The sequence below is a fragment of the Struthio camelus genome, chromosome 22 (genome assembly GCF_040807025.1).
Source record: "Struthio camelus isolate bStrCam1 chromosome 22, bStrCam1.hap1, whole genome shotgun sequence".
Classification (NCBI taxonomy): domain Eukaryota; kingdom Metazoa; phylum Chordata; class Aves; order Struthioniformes; family Struthionidae; genus Struthio; species Struthio camelus.
In genome coordinates, this window is record NC_090963.1 from 76017 (window position 1) to 93707 (window position 17691).

The 17691-nt window shown below is 50.1% G+C and overlaps 2 protein-coding genes across 13 annotated transcripts in view; one reads left to right on the forward strand and one right to left on the reverse strand.

The window, feature by feature from the left end:
- The window catches only part of C2CD2L (C2CD2 like), a 34822-nt gene extending 19665 nt beyond the window's left edge, over positions 1–15157 (reverse strand). For 5 of the 10 annotated variants that reach the window (XM_068916677.1, XM_068916679.1, XM_068916676.1 and 2 more), the window contains exon 1: positions 3930–4187. In XM_068916677.1, coding sequence (XP_068772778.1) covers positions 3930–4163 — 234 coding nt within the window. In that variant the 5' untranslated portion in view covers positions 4164–4187. Of the gene's footprint in view, positions 1–3929; positions 4188–5594; positions 5778–5806; positions 5943–11912; positions 12487–13207; positions 13279–13984; positions 14029–15019 lie in introns of those variants that run through there. The other 5 variants (XM_068916683.1, XM_068916682.1, XM_009670024.2 and 2 more) reach the window with 4 other exon arrangements.
- On the forward strand, positions 5848–17297 carry DPAGT1 (dolichyl-phosphate N-acetylglucosaminephosphotransferase 1). 3 transcript variants are annotated; one of them, XM_009670084.2, is made up of 9 exons: positions 5848–6423; positions 6502–6622; positions 6708–6921; positions 12556–12702; positions 12829–12913; positions 13778–13966; positions 14598–14685; positions 15057–15212; positions 16400–17297. In XM_009670084.2, the coding sequence occupies exons 1-9, from the start codon at positions 6269–6271 to the stop codon at positions 16463–16465; spliced, it is 1221 nt and encodes a 406-aa protein (XP_009668379.2). In that variant the 5' UTR covers positions 5848–6268; the 3' UTR covers positions 16466–17297. The 3 variants fall into 3 exon arrangements, with proteins under 3 accessions (XP_009668379.2, XP_068772785.1, XP_068772786.1); XM_068916684.1 differs by lacking the exon at positions 6502–6622 and having other exon boundaries at positions 5857–6423; XM_068916685.1 differs by lacking the exons at positions 6502–6622; positions 12556–12702 and having other exon boundaries at positions 5857–6423.
- The last annotated feature ends 394 nt before the right edge of the window (positions 17298–17691 follow it).

Sequence of the window (17691 nt, forward strand, 5' to 3'; positions counted from 1 at the left end):
ATTTACAAAAAAAAGGTGGTTTATGCTTGCTCGGATGCCTTGATCTATACCTCATGTCCGGCAGATTAAATGCACCTTGGTGAAAAGCCCTATTTTTCTACAGATTTTTTGGGAGCAAAGCACTTGACTTCTTGAAAACCTGGCAGAGGATAAACTCACCCCAAAACCGAGTAAAAACTCCAAATACTCTGTCCTTTGACACCATCAGAAACCGGAGAGGAATATAAACATCCATTCCCAATTTCTGATGCTAGCTGAATAGAACTAAGGCAGAGAAGAGAGATCAGAAGTCACTGTGTTTCTCTGTTGAAAAGCACAACCTCACTTGCCACAATTAACAACGAATGAGAAACTATGCCAACCTTTCCCAAGACAGGCACAACATGCAAGCATCTGTTTAAGGAAAAAAAAATGTTGATAAAGAAGAAAAAAACCTAATACTACATCCAAAAAAAAAAAAAAAAATCACACACTCCTCCCTCCACAACTTGTGGACATCAGCGTTTACAGGAGAGATCCTTGAAAGCCAGCCAGCTAGATAAGATGACATCAACTGCTACATCCACTTTTCTAACAAACAAAGCCTAGAAATTCCTGCAGGAGTTTACCTAGAAGAGTCCCAATAAAACAATAAAACGTCACCCGTACTTCACAGGTTTACAAGCAAACAAATAGAGGGCAGTTTTCAATCAAAAGCAAGTATAACTCTCACTTTTAAGTAACTAGATACAGATTTTTTTTTCCAGAGTACCTGTTGCTTCTCTTGCCTAAGTTCAGCTCTCTGCTCTCTTGAGTACTCTGTTCAGACCTTGAACTGAGGTCAAGCTGCCCTTGTCTCCCCTCTTCCCTGAGATTATGGGTGTCCACAGCAAGATCCCCCCATAAACTCAAGCAAAATATACGCCAGCTCCAGAGGCGCCTGTGCCCCCAAAGTTTTTACAGGTAAACCCATTGCATGCTCCTGGTTCTTATTTGGAAGCTTTGGACCAAACAGAGCAGGACATCAGAAATGCCCTTTTACCACCACCATCAATCTTTTCTACTCAACCGGCCTGTTCTCTAAATTGATACTAGATCATCCAACAATTGCCTCATTATCAGCAAGGTACGAATTGAAAAACAATTAATTATTTAAAGCAACTATCAGGTGGAAAGACATACAACGCTTCCACAAAGTTTCAAGTGGTTCCTCAACCTTGCACAAACTTGGCCCAGTCAGTCGAACTAACAAGGCAAAGGAGAGGGTGAGAGAGAAGTCATGCTGTGGAGAGGAGAGAACTTCAGGTAGGAAAGTAAATGACTGAATGCAACGGAACAAATTAAAAGTCACTTCCTTTTTTTCCCCTCCTAAGAAAAAGATAGATAAAAACTAGCAAGGACGCTAGGGGAGTATCAGTGACGTGGGTCCAATGAACCCACTCTGTCAAAACCAGTAGTAATAAGCAATACCCTGCTTTGTAAGTGGGGTCATTGGCACACCTCAAAATAGGAAGACACAACACATGTGAGAAAAGTATTAGAAAAGGTAACGTTTGCAAAAGGTCTTTTCCCAGATCCATTCGCAACAAGCAAAATGCATAAAGGAGCAGATAAAAACATCAGCCAGGGAACAGGAGCGCAGAATCCTACACAGAAAGCCCATGTGAATCCATACCTGCACAATACTTTCAGTGACAGCTTCTACGTATTTCTTATGAGAAAAAAAGCTTGCTTTGAAACAGACTGTTCTTCCAACTAGTAATGCTCAACCATCTCACCTTACAGAAATGACAGACAACGAAGTCACCCAGAAAACTCATCCTCTCCACATAGCAACATATCAGGTACCAGGACCAGATAGTACCACTCCCAAGTTACTTTCGGAAAAGCTAACAGTCTGTGTTCTAAAGATGCGTTTGTTCATGTTTCTCAGGTGACTTTGCACATCCTTTCAAAAAGGGCAGTGGACAATGTTGTTGAACGTTCTTTGCCCTATAATGCTGGACAGCATTAAAGAGTTTTAAGTCACACCCCGTGTTTCCTTTCTGCTTTTCTTTGAGGCCAGACAAGGAAATCAAGGGTGGCTCGTTACTGGCAAATTTCCCATTCTGTTCATTTTTCACTGCTTAACGCAAGGAGGTAACTATCAATTGAAAAGAATCACTCAGAATGTCCGCTTTCTGCACTGCAGAGTTCTGCTACAATTAAGGACTTCAGAACTTAATGAACACCATGACCCACACGCAATTAAGATTTACTCTGCCTTGTGCAGTTACTTTAAAAGATACTTCGTTAGCAAGGCTCACTAACACTTCTGCTCTGTCTGGTACTAGACAACATTATCTATACTTTAAGCAAGAAAAAAAATAAGCCAAGACTGAACCACCCTACATTTGCTTGGTGAGGTTAAATCCTACTTCAGGCAAATTGTAAAGAAAAGTATTGTAAGTTTTGTACTGTTTTATTCAACAGCTTGCATTGCATGGATGTGACTTAAGCTGCTTCCTGTATTGCCTTAGGGAAAAAAACATCAATTTCTTCATAATGCGGATATGCTCTGTACCTAAATAAGATCCTGCACAGTGACTTTGCTTTCTTCAGCTTTATAAGTCCACTAAGAAATTAATTCTCCTTTCAAACACTGCTTTGTGTAACTAAAAATGACTTCTCAAAGAAACACAACAGTGCAACTCGAGTGAGACATAACAAAACAAGCGTTTCTTCCTGTGTTGTACAGGATTTGACAGCTCTAGTGTTACAACTAACTCGCCTTCCTCAACAGTCTGTTTTCCTCGTTCTATCCCAGCAAGTTATCACCAGGCAATTACACTGAGGCAAAGGAAAATACAGAGGAACAAACTGCTGCGTGCTGGAAAAACTAGTGTTTAAACATCCACAAAGGAGTCAAACTCAATACGTTACTGATGAGGTTTGACTTTATGAAGTATACTGCGTCAATATAATTAACAACAATTAAGGGGGCGGGGGAAGAGTAAAAATTTCTCCTTCTTCCCCTCTTCCACCAATCCCCTTTATTTTTCACAGTCTCATGCTGTACTTTTTCGCCCTGCTTCGGGTTCAGGATTTAACTCATTTTGGCAAAAGGGGAGATTTTTCCATCCCATTTCAGCATGGGCACGATTTCACATGACATCCCTCAAGACTCTAATTTCTTTTTGTTAAAGCACAGTAGCCTCACCTTGGCTTTTTGGAGCTCTCGGTTTCCCCACATAACTTAACAGAAAAGGTCATCTTCCAACTGACCCGCCAGAAAAAAGAAGCCTAGCACAAATGGCAGACCATGGTTCTTGTGGGCAAAAGCTCTCACACCCTGCAGGCCATGTAAGCTGCTGTGTGATTGTTTCCTTGTGGAATCAATAAGGCACAGTCTCCATGAAACCCAACACTAAACATGTCAATATGACAATAACACTGGCAGATTAAAGGGAATAAACACCAGGAAAACCAGAAGAGGTTGCTGTGGAAACCCCGAGGCAGCTACGTCGGTCAGGTTTATCGGACTGACGGCTCGGGTCCCAAGCCGCTTCTAACAAAGCGTGCTGCTGAACACGCATCTTTCCACGTCTTTACGACCAGACCGCGTTCACGTTTTAGCTCTGCCCCAACGCCGCACCAGCAGCGGCCGGCCCCACGCAAGAGCTCAAGCAGCGAGGCCACCTGGCGCGCTCGCTAGCCCGCCGGCGGAGACCCCGCAGCACCGGCCGGCCGCGGGCCGCGCTCCCCGAGAGCCGAGCACAAAGGGCCGCGGCGCCGTCCCCCCGCCCGCGATGACGGCGGCCGCCCGGCCGCGACCCGCCGCCCCTCCCGCCTCCCGGCTCCGCGCAGCAGCCCGGGGCCGGCCGCGTCCCCCGCCGCCCCGGCCCCCGGCCCCCGCCCCGGCGGCGGGCGCCAGAGGCAGGGCTGAGCGCCCGGCCCCGGCCCCGGCGTACCCCGTGCCGGCGGGCCTGGCCGTTGAGGGCGCGCACCCAGGCCCGCTGCCACTGCTCCCGCAGCGGCCGGAGGGCGAGCAGCGCGGCCAGCAGCGCCCGGGCCCCGGCCTCCTCCGCCGCCGCCGCGGCCCGCGGAGCCGCGGCCCGCCAGTACTGCAGCAGCCAGGCCGCCACGGTGAGCAGCGAGGCGGCGAAGAGCAGCACCAGCGCGGCCCAGCCCGGATCCGGCCCCATGGCGCCGCACGGCGGGCCGGCAGGCATGGCGGGCCGCCGCGGGCCCAGCTCTGCGGAGCCGGCCCCGCCGCCCCCGCCCCCGCCCCCGCGAGGGGCGGAGGCCGCCGCGCCGCCCGCCCGCCCTCCTCCCGGCCCCGCCGCCCCCGCCGCCCGGCCCCAGCGTCGCCCGCAACGGCCCCCCGGCGCCTCCGGAGCCAGCGCGCCGGGCGCTCGCCTCCCCGCCGCCTGGCAGGGCGGGCCGCAGGGCAGGGGCCTTACCCGCTCTTCCCTCCCTACGTCTGGGAGCCGCTCATCCGCCCTGGGTGCGGCGCTGCCGGCCGCCCGCGCCTTTTCTCGCGCTCTCGTGACTCTTGCTGCGAGCCCTCTCTCCCGGCTGGCTGAAGGAGCAACGCAGACGTAGCCTAGACGACAAGCTCCCTGAGTGTTCTTCAAGTTAAAAGCATTTTTCTCTTGAGTTCATCAGACTCCTTTTCACCTGTAGTAAGCAGCATGTTCGCACCGAGCACACAGTCCATTACAGAGTTGGCATCCATCTGCTCACCTGCTTCTGGCTTAGGTGACCCTCACGATGGAGGGCAGGTAAAATGAAAAGTCACATTCCAAAATACCAGCGGCTAGACAGCAACCAGAGCTGTAGCAGGGTCTTTGCCCAACCATTCTCCCTTTGCACTGCAGTAGCCCCCCTCGGAGCAATACGTGACTGCCTCAAAGCTTATTTCAGCCTCCGCTAAAGTTTACAAACTCCTTTTTACAAAAGTTCAAGAGGCAGTAGATCAGAAAAGGCTTCTCTCCACACAGCTGCAGCACTCCTGTTAGCACCAAAAAAAAAAAAGCTGCTATCGGAAACCATCGCGGGTCACCCCATCCCACCAAAACACAGGCACAGGATGAAAGGTGATTCTTGCTACTACCGCCCCTTCTGCTGTGCTTTGCCCTCTTGTGACTAACATCAGAGACTCCAACGCAACGCCAAAGAACAGAAATTGCAACTATCCTGTCTTTCCTGCAGAAATATTTACCTGAAGATCAAAGATCTGTTATGGGTTTCCTGGTGCGTGAAGATGAGTACCGCGTTTTATTTATTTTTCAACACGTGAGAAACTGTGGGGGGACAGTAAAACTGCAAGCCCCTCCATCGTTCGCTCTTACACAGCAAGCTAGTGCCTAGATTCGGGGATACTCGCTACGTAACCCGATCAGTCGCTCATCCAGCAGCAAACGCACAGCCCAGCGGACGGAGGAGACAGTGGTGCCCAGAAGTCACCCAGAGCTGCCCGCAAATGCTGGATCTGGGACCTCGACAAAACGTATTTTGGGTGATCCTAAAGGCTGCTCAGAGGGAGGGTCTCTGGTGCTGTTGGGAGAGCCGGTGCCTCCGCCGTCCCCCACTGCATACGACGAGCTCCTCCGCCCGCACCGTCTGGCTGTTACCTTCGAGGCCACCCGCCACCACGAGGGCCCTTCCCGGCACCGCCGCGCGCCGACTCCCGAGGCATCGCCGCCAGACAGCGGGCCCTGCCTGGGCCCCCCCGCTGTTCGCCGAGCGGCGAGACGCATCGCACCGCCGGGGCCCGCCGCAGCCGCCCGCACCTCCGCCGCCCCGGGGCGCTACCGGGGGCCCGCGGCAGGAGGAAATGACGTACCTGGCGGCGAGGCGACGGCGGCGCGCGACTAGGCAGGCGCCGAGGCGGCCATGGCGGTTGCGGGCACTGCGGCCAGGTACGGAACCCGTTGCTGGGCCGGTCCCCGCTGGAGCGTGGACCGCCTCCCGTGCAGGGCGCTTCGTTTTGCGGAGGCGCGCGAGAACGAGCGGAGACTCCGGCGCAGGGCACAGACGTTTACACACGCCCTCAGCATAGCCGAAAACGCTACCGGGCCCGGCCCCGGTCAGCGCCCCACGCAGGCCCCGGCTCCTGCCAGGATCAAAGATGGCGGCCGCGACCCGCGCGCTCCTCCCGCAGGCAGGCCGGGGGGGGGTGTGGGGCGCCCAGTGCCTCCTTTTATAGAGTCCGGCTGGAAACGCGCGGCTGGAGGCGCCGGCGGGCGGGGCTCCCGGCCCGGCCCCGCCCCGCGCCCTCGGCAGGGACAGCGCCCGCGCTGCGGCCATGGCCGGCTCGCCCACCGTGCCGCTCCTCATCAACCTCGGCGGGTCGCTGCTGGGCTTCGTGGCCACACTCACGCTGATCCCGGCCTTCAAGGACCGCTTCCTCGCGGCGAGGCTCTTCGGCGAAGACCTCAACAAGGCCTCGCGGAGGCCCATGTGAGTAGCGGCGCCCGCCGGGCCGGGCCGGGCCGGGCGCTCCGGCCGGGCTGACTCCCCGCCTCCCCTTCCTTCCAGCCCCGAGGCGCAGGGCGTGATCAGCGGGGTGGTCTTCTTGATCATCCTCTTCTGCTTCATCCCCGTGCCCTTCCTGAGGTGCTTTGTGGAGGAGCAGTGCACGGCCTTCCCGCACGACGAGGTGAGAAGTGCCCGGCGCTGGGAGGACGGCGGGCGTGGGCGAGGAGCGGCCACCAGTAATCAGGGTCCTGTTCTCTGTCCTGCAGTTCGTGGAGCTCATTGGCTCGCTCCTTGCCATCTGCTGCATGATTTTCCTGGGCTTTGCTGATGACGTTCTGAACTTGCGCTGGCGCCACAAGCTCCTTCTTCCTACCATGGCTTCCCTCCCGCTGCTCATGGTTTACTTCACCAACTTTGGGAACACAACCATTGTGGTGCCTAAACCCTTCCGGGTGCTACTGGGCATGCACTTGGACCTGGGTAAGTTAGACAATGGCTTCCAGCAATTCTTAAGCAATAAGTGACAGGTGAAAGTGGTCACCTGAAACTGTGACACGTAGCAGATAGCAATTTTCACGCTACAGAAGAAACTCAGGAAGGCTCTGCTTAAGCAATCAACAAGAAGTTATAACTGCACTAACTAAACACTGGGCTGGAAAGCGCCCAGCTATCGATGCAGAAACCCAGCACGCATTTACCTGCATATAGACAGGCGCCAAACATTTTTGCAGGATCCTGGGGGTGTGCGATCTGATGGGGTATTGGCACCTGAGTGCCACGTGTATCTGGCACTCGGATGCCAATACCAAAATGATCAAAGCACAGAAAGAGTGCCACAGCCCTTTGCTATTTTGCAACTCTTGCTATACCGGCTCGCTTTGCAGCAGTTGCCATGCTGTACGTGTGCGTACATGTGATATCAGATTCACAGGAGAATTTATTTGTTAATAAGCTACTGATTTCAAAATTTGCTGAGCTTGCTAGGTTACAGACTTGTCGGAAGCAACGGGAGACATGCTCATCCGATGATGATCACAAGCCTCAGTTTATTTGCACCTTTTCATGACTTATATAATAGAGTTAATTAGCTCATACATATTGCAACAGCCAAGCTCCTTATAGGTTGCTAACATTAGTTACTTATCATGCCCGACAGCCAGATGCGGTCAGCCTGTTTGTACCGGCATTTTTGCTGATACAAAACCTAGCCTCAACCCCACATCCGCTCAACCAGACACTTCCCCAAATCCACGCGACCCAGGCGCGTTTCACATTGCCTCCTGATACACAGTTACATCCAAGCAGTTCTTGCAGCCGTGTCTTCATGTCTCTCGTCACGTAGCCGACTTCCCAAAATACCTTCCACACGTCCCCCGCTTTCTTGTAGTAGGGCATAGTTAATCTGTACTTTAGCAAGTAAGCGCAAAAACAGCTTGCGAAGGTAGGAAACTAAGCAAGGTAATATCAGCAAAAGCAGCAGCAGCATAAGTCCTACATTTATGCCGTACATGAGCAAGGTTTTGAGCCAGGGCATCCTCGATGCGCTCAACCACACCAGCCGCATAGAGTGAGTCAGTGACAATGTTAAGGGGCCCTAGCAAGTGTAGCAGTGCCCAAACCACAGCAGACAACTCCATGGTTTGGAGCGTATCTGCTGGTGTAGCATTGAGCAATGTCTGTTGCCAAACACTATTGTCCTGCCAGGTGACGGCGGCCCGACGCGATTTTCGCCCTGCGTCAGTATATACTGTTATAGCGTCCTTTATAGGGTTCTTCTCTCTCTTGGGGCATGTCATCCAGTTCCATTGTCCGATCCATCGTAATAATGGAGATTTAAAGCTATTAGTTTTAATCACGGAACCGGCACCAAGCAGTGCTTCTTGTAAATGTTCACTATTCTGCAAATACCATCGTAAGGAGTCTTTCGTTCGCATGGGTAGATATATCGTAGAAGGCTCACAACCTTGAACTTGTAAGATTCTTTCCCTTCCTCGTTTTATCAAATCTGCCAAAACCTCTACTTGTTGTACTAAGGTTTTAATCTGCTGTAAAGCAGGGGACACCCACTCGAGGATACCCAACTCTCCGGTGCCCCTTAGTTGCACTAGAGCCCCGATTAGGTATCGGTGCCCCAGCCATACAGCAAGATCAACCGGGACGGTAGCATTAAGGCGGTGTACATGTCCCACAAGCGCACGGTCTACAATCTGTTGTATAAGGTTTCTTTGATGCGGAGTGATGTTGAGTTTTGTCGTAGGGTCCGTGCCCCTCAGAAGCGGGCGGAGTCCCTCCAGCAATTCATTTGGGATGCCCACTATGGGCCGCAGCCACTGCAGGTCTCCCAAAAATTTCTGCGCATCATTAAGGGTCCGCAGCCGTGATTGTAATTGCAGCTTCTGAGGGGAAACAGTTTTATCAGTAAGTACCCAACCTAGGTACTTCCATGGTGATACTTGTTGAACCTTGTCTGGAGAGATCACCAGATTAGAGCATTGCAACACTTGCTGAACATGCTCAATTTGGCTGTCAGAAAAAGGAGTAGCTTGGGCAAATAATATATCATCCATATAATGATATATTACGACATGTTTCCATTGCTCACGTAGAGGCTGCAATGCCGCAGCTACATACAGCTGACATAACGTAGGGCTATTACGCATGCCCTGTGGCAACACTGTCCATTCAAACCGTTGATCTGGACCCTCTCTGTTGAGGGAGGGCAAAGTGAACGCAAATCGCTTCCGATCCTGAGGGTGCAGGTCGATGGTAAAGAAGCAGTCCTTCAAATCGATGATCAGCAGGGACCAATGTTCAGGAATCATGGCTGGGTTAGGCAACCCTGGTTGTAAGGCACCCATGGGCTCCATTTGCTTGTTGATTTCCCTCAAATCATGTAGCAGTCGATATTTGCCCGATTTCTTCTTTATGACAAATATTGGGGAGTTCCATGGACTAGTGGATAGACGTAAATGGCCTTGTTGGAATTGCTCGTTTACTAATTGATGAGCATGAAACAGACTTTCCCGTTTTAGTGGCCATTGCTTAACCCATACCGGTGTGTTGGTAGTCCAGGTAATGGGAATTGGGAAAGTCCAAGCAATGGCTAAAAGGCTAAAGGGTGTTCATTCGTGAGCACAACCCCTAATTGAGCGAGTATATCTCTGCCGATTAGGCACTGCACTGTTGGTGGTAGTTGTACCACAGGAAACACAGCAGAAACTTGTCGCCCCTCTAGTTTTACTTTCAATGTAGGTGTTCGTTGCGCAAACGTCATGCCCCCAACTCCGGTGACCGTAGTGTTTGATGGAAACAGGGGCCATCCCTGGGGCCACTGTGACGGGGCGATTATGCTAGAGTCTGCGCCAGTATCCAAAAGAGCCATAAGAGTCACTTGTTGATCATTATAGGCAAGTTCAACTTTATGTCTAGGTCGATCATTTAGAGTCAAGGTCAGGAGAGTCAGTCCCCCGGAGGAACCGAATCCTTGTCCCCCCCGGTCCTTGTTGACTAACGAGGGTATTTCCTTTGTAAGTTGTTCCAACGGGATTAATTGAGCAATACGTTGTCCTTTGGTTATTCGTATGGGTGGAAAAGGAGTGTGCAGCATTATCATTATTTCTCCGGTATAATCAGCGTCAATGACGCCAGGTAGAACAAAGAGTCCCAACATTGATGCTGATGATCTGCCGAGCAACAATGCCCCCACAGACTTGTTTTGAATCATGACAGGACCGTACACCCCAGTAGGAATGCGATGGGGCTGAGTGGTCAGGAGGCTAACGTCTACAGCGGATGCCAGGTCAAGTCCGAGACTCCCTCTCGTTGCTGGTCTGAGCTGGGAAGTTGTGTAACAGCTACTTGTGTCTGTGCGCGGCTGCTCCGACTCGCGCTCCCACTGAAGTTTCCCGAACGGCGACGGCAAGCACCAATGTTGTGGCTGTCTGAACGACATCTAGCACACCAGACACCAGACGCGGTACATTCCTTCCGGACATGACCCGGGAGCCCGCAGCGGTAGCATTTCACTCGGGGGAAACTTCGCCCCACATTCTGCCGGGTGGCCACTGACGCTTGGAGAGGTGCAAGAGCTGCTAAGACCTGCGTCTGAGACGTCCTAGCCTGTTCCTGTAACCCGACACCTAGTTGCTTAATGGCTTCCACTACCAGGGCCTGGGGTCCAATAGGTACCTGGGCCAACCTTTCCAATGCCTCCTCAATCGTCCAATTGGCACTGAGGGTGCTCAGAATGTTACGAGTAGTAGTATTACAATTTTGTAGGGCGCACTGCTTCAGCAAGGCGCCCCGCATGTACTCAGGGACCCCAGCTCTCTCTATAGCTGCTGCAGCCTTATCGATAAAGGCTCCAAACGTCTCATCTCTACCTTGTTTAATGCCCATGTACACTGGTACACCACCGGGCTCCTTAACACGATCAATGGCACGGCGCACCAACTGCATCGCCTCCCGTAACTTATCGGGGCCCAGCAGGGCCTGCGCCTCGGTGCGGAGGAATGGGCCGATGCCCATAAGTTCCTCCACCGTCACGCCGTGTAAGGGGTCGCCCGGCTGTCGTTGGCAAGCCACCGACTCGTGAACCAAGCTCTGCCAATGGGCATTAAACAACAATTGTTGATGCTGAGTAAAAATCAGCCGAATTATCCCTCTGCAATCCGCGGGCAGAAGTATCTGCGTGCTCCAAAGGTAGTCAAGCATTTGCCTCACTGGTTCACTGTGGGCCCCAAACTGACTGACAGTCGCCCGCAATTGCGACAAAAGTTTCCAATCTAGGGCGGTTATCACTGCCTGCACGCCGCCCCCCGGAGCAGCCTGGAAGGCGACGGGGCAGGCAAGCTGCTCCGCCGCCTGCAGCACATCCGCGTCCCCCCGTTCCAGACTCTCCCTGGCGAGCGCAGCCCAGGCCTCCCGACGGTCCTTAGCCATGGCATCAGCCAAGTCGGCTTCTGCCCCCGGGGGCGGCTCCGGGGGAGGGGGGGCCGAAGTCGCATTCTCGTCAGGGGCCGAGCCCGCAGGAGCCGACTCGCCAGGAGGAGGAGAAGGAGGGGAGGGAGGGGGGGGAAGGGGAGGGGGCAAATAGACAGTAGACGTACTCGGGGGTAAGGGAATATCTCGTGGCCAATCCGTGCCATAAGTCTTATTTTTTTCATGTGCGGCAGAGACCTGCTCTGCCGCCCGCTGCTCAGCCTGGTACTGCAGCAACTCATTATGGACGGCCCTCCAGGTTTTACCCAACTTTTTGGCCAACTTATCTCCATCAATCGCAGCCTCCCAGAGCTTATCACCCAGCTTACGCCACTCGGACAACTCATGGACTGTATGAGGATTCAGAAAACAGCCCTGGGAGTGTCCGTAGGCCAGTAAACCAGGAAGCTCTTTTTGGAGGTCCAGCCCCTTAACTTGCCTCTTTTGCAGGAAGCTGGTAAAAAGGTTATACGCTGCTTGCCTCTGCATACCTGATTCACGTCAGCGCTGTTGCAGCTCTCCAAGGTCTCGGCAGCGCGTATCAGCCGGGTACGCCGATGCGAACGCCCGGGGCTCGACACAGTTTTCTTCGCTGTGTTTTAGCCGTCCTCGCTGCAAAGGACCTGCCCACCTCGTTGCTCCGCCGTGGATCACGTCGGGGTCACCATTTGTCGGAAGCAACGGGAGACATGCTCATCCGATGATGATCACAAGCCTCAGTTTATTTGCACCTTTTCATGACTTATATAATAGAGTTAATTAGCTCATACATATTGCAACAGCCAAGCTCCTTATAGGTTGCTAACATTAGTTACTTATCATGCCCGACAGCCAGATGCGGTCAGCCTGTTTGTACCGGCATTTTTGCTGATACAAAACCTAGCCTCAACCCCACATCCGCTCAACCAGACACTTCCCCAAATCCACGCGACCCAGGCGCGTTTCACATTGCCTCCTGATACACAGTTACATCCAAGCAGTTCTTGCAGCCGTGTCTTCATGTCTCTCGTCACGTAGCCGACTTCCCAAAATACCTTCCACACAGACTGTTGTACAAGGCTTTACTTCAGTACACTGAAGCACAGCTTGCTTCAAATATGAACGCTAAAGCGCTTGGCTCACTCTGATCTGCAGGTATCTTCTACTACGTGTACATGGGCATGCTAGCCGTGTTCTGCACTAACGCCATCAACATTCTTGCTGGAATTAATGGGATTGAAGCAGGACAGTCTCTGGTGATTGCCGCTTCCATTATCATATTCAACATTGTAGAGTTAAATGGTAAGGAAGAAAAACGTATTTTGGGGTTGCAAAGGGAGCTAGAATCCTAGATTTCAGTATCTGGCATTACTAAAAATGAATGGATCCTGACTTACCTCAAACTCATTTTGTTTCTTTCTTCTACAGGGGATTATCGAGATGATCACATTTTTTCTCTCTACTTCATGATTCCCTTTTTTTTTACCACGCTGGGGCTGTTTTACCACAACTGGTAAGAGGATGGACATTCCGAGACGTGTCCTCTGTCTTTACTTTCTCCCTTTTCAAACAAACAAAGAAGGAATTCCACACAGGTGGAATACTGGCATGTAGACAAGATTCTTGCCAGAACTGAGAATGCAAAATCCATTGACAGCTTTTGTTTCTACTTGAACAATTCAGTCGCACTGGTTCACTAAACTGCACAGCGTGCTCTGCCTCAGATGCCCCACTGCCTGTATTTACACACTGTACTCTCTGCAAGTCACGCTATGGGTTCCAGTCTCTCAGTTTCTAGCATACATACCTGCAGCAGTTGTTCCGTGTTCTTTAGGGCAGAACAGAGTTTTGCAGGCTACAGTCTTGTTGCTCTCGGATCTGCATGACCAAAAAGATGGAGGGCGGAATCGGTATTTGAAAAGACCTCTGCTCAGAGTATTTCAGGTCTAAACTCATGGACCAACTGCAACATTGCAGCTGCAGCCCTTGTATCCTACTCTGCGCTACTGCGTGCATGACCAGGCAGCAGGGGTAATACTTGTCCGGGGAAATTGCTGTTCCTTATGTAGCATGAAGGTATGGCAGATGAGAAAGATTCTCTGTGGTTCTGGGACGTGGTATGCTGGCTGACTGCTTCAGCTGTCTTTCACAAAAGAACTATGCTAGCAGCAATTACATTAGTATAGTGTGAAATCATTATTACACTCCTGTTTAGCAGAGAATGAATTGTCTACATTACTTGAAACCAAGCCAGCTGGGGCTGCAGTTCCCTCTTGACCTCTAACCTGCCACACGGGAACAGCTGTACTGATTATAGTCATTTTTACGGCAACAGTCATCTTGACAGACCTCTGCTCTTTTGCCCTGTGGGTTGCAGGTACCCATCCCGAGTCTTTGTTGGGGACACCTTCTGCTACTTTGCTGGCATGACCTTCGCTGTGGTGGGGATCTTAGGGCACTTCAGTAAAACAATGCTGCTTTTTTTCATCCCACAAGTGCTCAACTTCCTCTACTCATTGCCTCAGCTCTTCCACATCATTCCTTGTCCCCGCCACCGGCTGCCCAGGTAATGTACGTGACTGACCTGTAATGTTACCAGAGGTGGGTGCCTTTTATCTCCAACACCAGCTAAGAAACAAGAAACATTGTTGGTAGATGTTCTTTTTTAAAACCTTACAATATAGACTCTAGAGTTAAAAAGTAGCTGCCTTGCTCTGCCAGTTATGGTCGAGTCCCACAAAGTCATACAGGTTTCCCAAAGAAATTGATAATTTCTTTTCCAGGTATAGAAGACTGATCTTTAACAATGTTATACTATGATTATCCCCAGCTACAAAATTGAGAGAAATTGATACAGGCCACTGTCAATGTTACTAGAGTACGATCTGCTAAGATTTCATAGTAGCAGACATTCTGAGGTACTATACCATATCAGTGATTGTCTCTGCACGTTTGATTTTTATTTTTAAAACCATACAACTTTATGCAGACATTTGGGGGAAGTGGGGGGGGAAAGGAATCTTCTCTCAACTTTGCCTGATCTGAGGGACCATATCAGCAGGTGCTGTTATGTATATCAGATCATTTCTGTGTCCCCCCCCCGGCCTGACTTCTGAACTACCCAGGTAGCAATCGACATCAGATTACACAGGGACCATTCTATCTTCTTGCTCCTAAAATTTTAATGTTTCTTTTAGGCTCAATCCTAGTACAGGGAAGTTGGAGATGAGCTATTCCAAATTCAAAACTAAGAGCCTCTCAGCCCTGGGAACATACATTCTGAAGGTAATATGAGAAAGACAAGTGAAATCTAGACATGTTCTGAGGTAATGATCAAATGGAAGAGGAAGAGGATGGGAGGCAAGGCAGAACTTCTGAATACAGTGGTTAATTCCTAGCTCAACTCCAGAAGAAGACAGTCTCGTTAATCCTGTCACTGTCCCTCATGGACACTCAGTCATATTAATAATGGTCTTTTAAAGTAACCATACCCTAGTAGTTGTCCCAGGACCCTCATAAGCCTGTCCTGTTTTTTCAGTAAGAGCATGAGTCAAACCCCACTGGGAGGGCACAGCAAAAGGGATCCTAGGCAACACCAAATGGTGAGCAGCAAACATACCTGGTGAAATAGCATGCGATGATATTTCTTTCCCCAGGCCGTAAAGATCTTGCACATAGTAGATGTGAGGAGTGGAATGGATGAAGATGGCGAATACACCGAGTGCAATAATATGACACTTATTAACTTTGTTATAAAGCTGACTGGACCCACCCACGAGCAAATTCTCACTCTCCTGTTGCTACTCATCCAGGTCAGACACATGATCTTTCAGGTAGAAAGATGTACTCTGCAACAGAAACAGATCCAAGTCAGTCTTAAGAGCGTCACGGTGAATGGGGGGAGAAAAATGTCATACTTTCATACAAGCAGCAAATGAGCTGTGGAACCTGAGGAGAATTCAAAGTTTACCATAGCTGAAAGAGGAAATAGATTCCCCTCCCTGCCCTCGACTTTGCTCATTGAGAGCTAACAAAGTCCCAATGATTCCCCAAAGCACAAATCGCCAGATGCCGGAAAAAACAGTAGGAAAAGTATCACTGTGTGCTTGCCTTGTCAGTCTGACCTAATACAGCCTTTTTCATGTTTCTGGTTTTTAACCATACCAAATAACACAGTACCAGCGTTACCTCCAGCTAGTAGCCTTGCATAGGTTTGGTATGTATCTTAATGATATATATGGAGTCTGAGCAGGATGCGGTAGCTTTCCGAAGCAACTTAGAGTACAAAGGTAACATACTTCACAGATACTGCTGTCTGCTACCTCTATTCAGCATGTGAACTCCCTTGCCTGATATTATAGGCCCTCTATTTTTAGAGGGGCCTGTATCGCTTAGTTACCCATAATAAAATTCTTTTTTCATACATCTTATATGAGAGTGTCTCATCAGAAAAGAGAAGAGACACTTAGGCAAATTCAAATTGAGGAGGAAGACTTCCAACAAACAAGCCTGGAGACTGAACAGGGCTTAGGCAGACTACCTCAGGGATGGAAGAGGATAGGAAGTACATACATCTTGATCCCAGTCACGGCAGAGAAGTTTAGATAGTGACTGTTTGAAAGGCTGCTGAATTATAGCTTTGAGATGAGGCACTTCCCATTACAAACAATAGGGTTACACTGAAAGACAGGCTCATTAAGGAGGAAAGAGTTATTCTCAGCTGTTCATCACCTCTGCATCGTCTGACAATGTGAACGTGCACAGGCACATACCCAATTCCCCCATGGATAGTTATGATTCTGATGCAGAGAACTGAGAACTTTGGCCAAACTTCTACTTTTCATCTTGTGACACCTAAATATTTTAACTGAGATATTGTCATTTAGTGAAATAAACCATGTCTGACAGCACCAGAAATCCATCTGGAAAAGAAGAATCTGCCAGCCTGTAAAATATCTACCGCTGTAAGATTTCAAACGTCTTTCTTGTTTTTACCTAGGTCCTGGGCAGCACAATTGCATTTTCAATCCGATACCAGCTAGTGCGCTTGTTCTACGATGTCTGATTGGGTTGCCAGGAGCAGGGGAAAGATTTGCACCTTCCAGTCGCTCTTTTACTTTCTCCGACTGCTGACCAAACGTTTAGAATGATCTTATACTGGCCCTGTGAGAACCTCAGGACTCCTTTTAAGATGCAAGCAACGACTCTGCACCGGCCAGTCTTGAACCGTGATCTTGTTTTTGTGCACAAGAAGGTGTTTGTCTGATTCTGCTGACAGAAGAGATTCAATGCTACTTGAATATCATTGTTATTGGGAATACCTTCCATAGGGGAACATACATGACCCAGATCATCTACTCAGAGTACTTAGGGAAAGTGGAAGAGATGAAAGCTCTATATAGAAATAAGCATGTTACTATTCCCTGAAAGATAAAACAGCAACTTCAGTTTCTGTGGGACTCTGTATAGCAGAACAAGTAAACCAGAATCCCCTCTTGTCTATGCCAGTCCTATCTTTGGTCCATGAACATAGAATAACGTGCTATAAGTCATACCCAAAACTCAGAGCACTCTGAGAATAAAATAACTTATGGTACGGTTTCCCCTTCAGTGCTTTGTCACAGGAAGAATACTGACATACAGGGAAACCAGATGGCGTGATACGTTCCTGTGGGTTTTGCCCTGCTGGGGGCTGTTAATTTCTACAGTAGACTGCCTCCTTTTTCACAGCAACTGGGAATATTCCAGGCTCTTTTTTTAGAGGGCTTTAACTTCTGAACGGCTTTATCATCTGTCTTCCTTCCTGGAGTAGGACACTTCTAAGGCTAGCAGAGTAAGGGTCTCCATGTCCTTTCATCGCACAGGGACATCAATAAAGCCTTGTATTAATCTGGGACCGAGATCCTGCAGGCTGCAGTTATTTACACGTATAGCATTTTCTGGCATCATAGTTCACCACAGAATTGCTGCCTACCTGACAGAACAACACATGAGAACCACTGGAGCCTCAGCAGTAGGTTAAAGATTCTGCACGAGACTGATGGGAATGAAAAGCAGAACAATACAACTACAAAGATACGGACACCGAGATGGGTGACATTAAAAGTTGCCAAATCTGGTAGCCTAATAGATACAAGGTCGCTGCATCTCGATGGCCCCAGGTCCAGCCAGTAGCGAGGCTAAGAATGAGTTCCCAGTAGGTACAAATGCATATGACCAGCCACACAGATCAACAAAGCACTCAAACGTGAAAGATACGAGTAGCCTAAATCCTCCTGACCAGCTGGTCAG